The 7,718-nt window shown below is 54.7% G+C and overlaps 1 protein-coding gene across 1 annotated transcript; it reads right to left on the bottom strand.

Annotated features, from left to right (window-relative positions):
- Positions 1-2,617: 2,617 nt before the first annotated feature.
- On the bottom strand, positions 2,618-7,660 carry KLK14 (kallikrein related peptidase 14). The gene is made up of 5 exons (XM_005898439.1): positions 7,621-7,660; positions 6,350-6,521; positions 4,178-4,431; positions 3,359-3,495; positions 2,618-2,773 (listed from the first exon to the last, which is right to left on the bottom strand). Exons 1-5 carry the CDS (start codon positions 7,658-7,660, stop codon positions 2,618-2,620), a joined length of 759 nt encoding a protein of 252 aa, XP_005898501.1.
- Between the last annotated feature and the right edge of the window lie 58 nt (positions 7,661-7,718).

Here is a 7,718-nt window from a genome sequence, read left to right as displayed (position 1 = left end):
TAATGCCTATTCTGGTTCAGTTGGTCTGGGATGGAGTCCAAGACTCTGACTTATTTCTTTTTCAATATTTATTTTTAGCTGTGCTGGGTCTCTGTTGCTGAGAGGGCTTTTCCCTAGTTGCAGCCGAGTGGGGCCTCTTCTTCGTTTTGGTGCCCGTGCTTCTCATTTCGGTGGCTTCTCTTGTTGCCTAGCATAGGCTCTAGGCACTCGGACTTCAGTGGTTGTGGTACATGGGTTTAGTCGCCTTCCAGCATGGGGAATCTTCCCGGACCGGGGATCAAACCTGTGTCCCTTGAATCAGCAGGCAGATTCTTATCCGCTACACGTCCAGGAAAGTCCTGATTCACAATTTTAAAGGTTATGCTGCCTTTACAGTTTTGGTAAACTATTGACTTTATTCTCCCCCAGCAGTCTTCTGAGCTGTTGTAGCCAGGCAGGTCCCAGGCTGCCCCCTCAGAACTCTCTGATCCTGGGTTGTCCCCCACAGCTGAGCAGCTGGACACATGTGGCCATGTAGGCTTCTACTGTATCTGAGTTCTGCAGTATCCAAGCACAGAACCTCGAGAAGATGGAGATGGAATCGGGAAGGGCTGCCCAGGTGCTTGGGGCTTCCCAGGTGGCACTAGAGGTAAAGAACCTGCCTGCTAAATCAGGAGACAGAAGAAATGTGGGTTTGATCCCTGGATCAGGAAGATCCCCTGGAGAAAGGCATGGCAACCCACTCCAGTATTCTTGCCTGGGAAATCCCATGGACAGAGGAGCCTGGCAGGCTACAGTCCACGGGGTCGCAAAGAGTCAGACACGCCTGAAGTGACTTGGTACGCACAGATGTCCAGATGCTCACCGTTACAGACATAACATGACAGGCATAAACAGCCTCGAAGCATAGATACCGGCAATGATAATTAGGAATTGAGTTTTGAGTACTGACTTTTCAAAAGCGTACATTATTTAATTGCAAGTTTCTGTAATTTAATTTTATATTATGGCTATGTTGAGCAACCGGTGCTCCAAATCCCTGAAAATTTGCCAAGAGGCTCTTATGGGCTGGTATGAGCTGGCTCTGGCGTCCATACAGGGCCTGCCACCCAGCCCAGGTTTAATGACCTTTTTGTTCCTAGAGACTCTCTGCCTTTAAATGATGTTTACTGTTTCTTGTCTGGCACCTCCTGCTAGGATGCAAGCTCTGTGATGAGAAGCGTTTACATTTATCTGGCTTGTTCGTGGGCCTACTTCCAGTACCTAGAACCATGCTCAGCGCATAGTAGGTGCCCAGTAAATAGCGGTTCTTGAATGAAAATAAGAAAGAGAATGAGATTCGTAACACAATGATGTTGTACAAATTAGAAGCAACGCGTTGTAACAACCAACGTGTGCCAAGGAGGCACGTTATCGCAGGCCAACTGGGCTGGTGCCTGTGGTAAAGGAGGGTGTTTGGAGTCAGGGGTGACAAGTAGAAATATGTAAATAAAATGAGTTCAGGACCTGAACTCAAGGGTGTGATGAACTTAACTCTCCTCACCTAACATCTGATTAGGAAAAAGAGGACCTCTTCATTTGCACCGTGTTTTCCCAGGAAAACAAGGTCGGGCTTTGCCCTCCCTGTCCTGGGCTTCAGCAGTCCCTACTCATAGGACCCCAAGAAGAGGCTGGGAGAGGGGTGGTCCTGCTCAGGGGGTCACACTGCAAGGCTGGGGCGTTTTCTTCCACCACACCAGGTACGGTGGATGGCGAGGGGGTGGACCCTCCAGGGGACACCATGCACCTCGGGGCACGGCTCCTGGCTGGCCGTGATCGGACCTCTATGCATGTCTCTGTTGAGTGCATTAAATGAATGGGTGAATGGAATTTAAGATTGTTAAAAAATGTTCTTTAAGCTGTTTATTTTTTATTGGGGTGTAGCCAGTTAGGGCTTCCCTGGTGGCTCCGTGAGTAAAGAATCCACCTGCCAATGCAGAAGACTCGGGTTCGATCCCTGGGTTGGGAAGATTCCCTGGAGAAGAAATGGCAACCCATTCCAGTATTCTTGCCTGGAGAATCCCCTGGACAGAGGAGCCTGGAGGGCTACAGCCCAAAGGATCGCAAAGAATTGGATGTGACTGAGCGGCTAAACACGCAGGCGTAGCCGATTAACAACAATGTTGTGATAATTTCAGGTGGACAGCAAAGGGACAGAGCCACACTATATACGTGTATTCTCTCTCTCAAACTCCCCTCCCATCCAGGCTGCCACATAACATTGAGCAGAGTCCCCTGTGATACACAGTAGGTCCTTGTGGGACTGTTAAAATTTTATTAGTAGCATTTATCTGGTTTTTAGAGACACTGAGAGCTTTGAAAATTGTCTTCTTCGGAATGTGGTGCCAGTTCAATGCCTTTGTGTTCATGCTCCTGCTCTGGTGTCTTGGGGTACCCTGGATAACGATGGGGAGGATGTAGGGGTGCAGAGAGAACCCCTGAAGGAACTGCTCTGGGAGAGGGGAGTTCTGAGCCAGGGGTCAGGATCAGGATGCTGAGGGTCTGAGGGAGGAGGAGCTGGGGGCTGGGGTCTCTGGGTCTTGAGTGGGAAGGGCAGGGTCTGGGGAGCACGTGGGCAGGTGATGTTCTGTCCCGCCGGCTATGATCTTCTCCGTATGGTTCCCTGGATCCAGGTGTGATATTTGCACAGGTTGGTGTAGACGCCGGGGTAACCAGGCTGGGCACAGTGCTCCATCCCCCAAGACACGAGGCCCTGGAGCTGCCCTCCACACACCAGGGGTCCCCCGGAGTCACCCTGATGGGGAGAGATGGAGATGGAGATGGAGACATCCGTGGACCGACAGCCAGAGCCCTGGCCACGGGGAACCCGAGAGGCAAAGATGTGGGGGGTGGGCTGAGACCCCTGGAGATCTCAGCCCCTGGGGCTTGGGGTCCCTTGTCCCATGTGACTCTTGGGCTCCTCTTCATCTTAGCTCTGCATCTAGAAAACTGCATGTGTGTTTCCACACTGCGTGTCTCTGGAGCCATTGCTCAGGGATGGATTAAGACCTCCAAACCCTGAGCACAGCTTTCTAGGGCCCCATATGTAAAGACGGCAGTGACAGCAGCAATTAGAGCTCTGCACTCTTGCCATGGACGAGCTCATCCCATGCCACCCAGTCCTGCTGCCCCCATGGGACAGGTGAGGAAACTGAAGCCCGGAAGATTAGGTCCATACCCAAGGGTGAGCAGCTAGGAGACAGCCTGGCTGTGACAACCTCTCTCGGTCTCTGAGGGTGGGAGGGGGGCCTCCCCTGATCTTCCTGCTCCTGAGGTCCTCTTGTACCTAAGTCCCAGCCTGGAACAAGCCCCCTCACCAGGCTTTCTCCCTGGGGCTCACCTGACAGGAGTCCTTCCCACCTTGGGGAACCCCTGCACAGACCATGCCTGGGGTTATGGCGCCAGAGTAGGCCCGCCGACACTCCTGATCCGAGGAGATGTTGATGTTCACGCATTGCAGAGAGTTGGGGTACCTGGCTGGGGGAGCATTGAGGTGTTAAAATGAGGTCTACTCTCCAATAGGACCCAGAACTCAGGGCCTGAGACCCTCCTCCTGCAGACCCAGGAGTCCTGACCCCCAGCCCCTCCTCCCTCAGACCCAGGGGTCCAGCCCCCAGCCCCTCCTCCCGCAGACCCAGGGGTCCAGGCCTCCATCCCCTCCTCCCGCAGACCCAGGGGTCCAGGCCCCCATCCCCTCCTCCTACAGACCCAGGGGTCCAGACTCCCAGCCCCTTCTCCCGCAGACCCAGGGATCCAGACCCCGGGCCCCTCCTCCCTCAGACCCCAGGGTCCAGGCCCCCAGCCCCTCCTCCCACAGACCCAGGGGTCCAGGCCCCAGCCCCTCCTCCCTCAGACCCAGGGGTCCAGGCTCCCAGCCCCTCCTCCCACAGACCCAGGGGTCCAGGCCCCAGCCCCTTCTCCCCCACACCCAGGATCCAGGCCTCCAACCCCTCCTCCCCCAGACCCAGGGGTCCAGACCCCCAGCTCCTCCTCCCCCACACCCAGGATCCAGGCCCCCAGACCCTCCTCCTCCAGACCTGGGAGTCCTGACCCCCAGACCCTCCCGACTCAGACCCAGGGGTCCAGACTCCCAGCCCCTCCTCCCACAGACCCAGGGGTCCAGCCACCAGCCCCTCGTTCCCAATGCAGGGCCCCTCACCAACAGGACTAGAGATGGTGCCCCAGCCCGACACAAGGCAGGAGGAGCCCACGCGGGCACAGGAGCTGGCCACGGAGATGGGCCGCACCCTCGGCCCCAGCCGGGCGGGCCGCTCCAGCTGCAGCAGCATCAGGTCGTTGTCGTTGGTCCGCGAGTTGTACCGCGGGTGTGGCACCTTACGGACCACGCGCAGCACCTGCTGTGTGGCCTCCGGGATCTTCAGGTTGTGCTTGCCCAGAGCAACTCGAAGGATCCTGGCCCGCGACCCCCAAGAGTGGTGCTGCTCAGGATGTGAGCTGGAGACCCCGCTCCCTCCCCTGGGGATGAGTTTTCCTCCAGGTTAACTCTCCCCCTGGGCTTCCCAGGTGGCTCAGTGGTAACGAATCACCCTGCCAAGGCAGGGGACACCAGAGACGCGGGTTCCATCCCTGGGTTGGGAAGATCCCCTGGAGGAAGGCATGGCAACCCACTCCAGTATTCTTGCCTGGAGAATCCCCATGGACACAGGGGCCTGGCGGGCTACAGTCCAGGCTCACAAAGAGCTGGACCCTGCTGAGCGCGCGCGCACACACACACACACACACAACCCTCCCTCTAACCACAGGCAGAGGGTTTCCTGGATTCTTGGGCCCTTTCCCCCAGCCTGGACACTCTCTCTGGGTCCAGTCTTATATCCTCCCCTTCCCCTGGTGGGCTGTGCCCTGCCTTCTGAGGTTTGTGCTTGCTGGCTCTGCCCTAGGGTATGCGCCTGGGTCAATACTCTGTATTCTAAAGTGAGGCTCTGAGCTATGGCTCTAGGCTCTAAATCAAATTGATCTTCTGGAGTAGGCGCCAGGGAAGCTCCACTGAAGTTCCAGCCTGGCCTTTGGGCTCTAGACATCCTAAACTTTTGACTCGAAGCTAGGAGTTGCGTTCTAGATTAAATCCAGAGGCTAGCATACTTTCTAGATACTGGTGTGCGCTCCAGTTTCTAGGTTGAGTTCTGGGTTCTTGATGAAGCTCTGGTTTATGACGTGGGTTGTAGACAGTGGCTTGAGCTCTGTGGTCCAGCTGGACTCAGGGTTCTAAACATCAGCCTGTATTCTTGATATTAGGTTGGGTTCTGCTTTCGATCAAATTACAGGTGATAGTCCAGATTCTTGGTTCAAGATTCTGGTCTGAGCCTTCAACCTCAGGTTGGGCTCTAGGTTCTAGAAGGAGCTCCAGACTATGGTCAGGATCCCAGGTTGTAGGTGTTGGTTCCATCCTGGGCTTTATGTTCTAGACTCTGGGGCCTCGGTTCTACACTGAACTTCAGTTTATGGCATTAGATCTGGTTCATGGGCACTGGGTGAGCTTTTGTCTGGACTTTGACTTCTAGTGTGGGGTCCAGGTTTAGGTCTAGAATCTGGGAAGGGCTCTGGGCTCTCTATGAAGCTTTAGATTATGGTCTTCATTCTGGGATGGAGAGAGCAGGTTGAGGTCTGGGTTCTAGGCTGCTCAAAGAAGAGCTATAGACTAAACTCTGGATTAAATGTTGGATCTAGAACAAGCTCCAGGTTCTGTCTTTATCCCACGCTCTGAGCTACAAGCAGGTTTCCAGATTTCATGGCTGGATGGTGGGCTCTGAACCTGACTCTGGATTCCAGGCAGTGTTCTGAGAGGGGGTCCTGAGTGAAGGTAGCTCTGTCCTGAATTCAACCACCACTCCCAATCTTAGTCTCTATGTGGAGCTTGGCCTCTGGATGGATGTCAGGTTTTGTGTTAGGTTCTAGATTCTGTGCAGGACTCTAAGCTGGTATATGGGTTCCAACCAGCTTCCCAGGTGGCTCAGTGGTAAAGAATCCACCTGCCAGTGTATGAGATGCAGGTTCGATCCCTGGATCGGGAAGATCTCCTGGATGAGGAAATGGCAACCCGCCCCAGTATTCCTGCCTAGAAAAATCCCATGGATAGAGCAGCCTGTCAGATTACAGTCCACTGAGACCTGAAGAGTCAGACACCACTGAACGATTGAGCACATGATCATGGTTTCTAAACAGCTGGTCGATTTATGGCTGGCTTCCATGTTCTGGGTCTGTGGTTCTAGGCTCTTATCTAGACCCCAAACTAGGATCCAGCTAGTACCCTGGGTAGTACACAGGCTAGACTCTGGAATTCACTTGGCAGAAGAATTAGGAAGGGACCACTCACGGACGGGCGCAGTGAGCAGCGGTGATGACCCACTGGTCGGACAGCAGGGACCCTCCACAGAGGAAACGACGCTGGGGGCCTTGCAGGAGGGCTGCCTGCCACGGTTGGGAGCCCTGGGTGCATGTGTAGCCACCGATTATCTTGTTCTCATTCCCTTGGTTCTGGGCCATGGCTAGGAGAAGGCAAGGGTGAGCTAGAGTGGGGGAAGCAGGTAAACAAAAGCTCTCCCACCCTCCCCCTAACTCTCTAGGATGTCTGGAACCCACAAGTCCCCGCTATGCTGCCTAATCCTTAACCCACCCATCTTTACGTACCCCACCCTGTATGAGATACGCCCAACAGTGCCCCCAATATTGTCCAGACACAATCAGGGAGTTTTCTGATGCCCCCTCACCCCCAGGCACCCCATAGCATCTATTATGAGGCCCCAGAACCACCTCATCCACGGTCCTGACACTACCGCCCCTAACTCTGCTTTCCCACGCATGCTTTCTACGATCACTTTATGCAACATGCCACAGCTCCGCTCAGCAATCCTCCAACACCTTCAGGGAGCTCCCTGTCCCTTCCCCAGACTTCTCACTCTGTGTGTGGTCCCCCAGGATCACACAGGGCCCCCTTGCTCCCTACACCCACTCTGCATGCCACACCACTCCCCAGCCAGGAGCCCACCACCCCATCATCATTTCTGCCGTCACTTAGTTCTTCCCTAATACAATCAACAGGGCTTCCCAGGTGACTCAGTGGTAAAGAATCTGCCTACCATTTAGGAGACAAAGGTTCGATCCCTGGGTTGGGAAGATCCCCTGGAGGATGAAATGGCAACCCAGTCTAGTATTCTTGCCTGGGAAATCCCATGGACAGAGGAGCCTGGTGGGCTACAGTCCATGGGGTTGCAAAGAGGCGGACACGACTGAGCGACTAGACAACAACGCAGTCAGCAAGTGTCCTGCTGGTACTTTCTCATACGACTCAGTCAAGACCTGATTGTTTTGCTCGATTCCTCCCTTGATTTCTCACTATCTCTTGATGTTGTTGTTCAGTTGCTCAGTCATGTGACTCTTCACTATCTCCTACAAGTCTCTGGACCCTGCAATACTCCAACACCTCCACCACTTAGAACCTGGGCCTTCCTCTAGCACGCTCCTCAACCATGGTCCCCAGACTACCCCCACCCCTTCTTGCCAGGTGAGCATCTCAGGTCCCCAGGGCCCTTCCCCATCTCCCCGACTCTTCTCAGAGTCCAGCTCCACCCCCACCCACTGTCTTACCTACAGCCAAGATCTGAAGAGCCATCAGCATGAGGAACATTCTGAGAGCTGGTGGCTGGATCTTGGCAAATGCAGAGAGAACGTGAGGGCCAAGGAAG

The sequence above is a fragment of the Bos mutus genome, chromosome 18 (genome assembly GCF_027580195.1).
Source record: "Bos mutus isolate GX-2022 chromosome 18, NWIPB_WYAK_1.1, whole genome shotgun sequence".
Taxonomy (NCBI): Eukaryota; Metazoa; Chordata; class Mammalia; order Artiodactyla; family Bovidae; genus Bos; species Bos mutus.
Note: the sequence above shows the minus strand (reverse complement) of the source record. Positions and strands in the feature narration are given on the sequence as shown.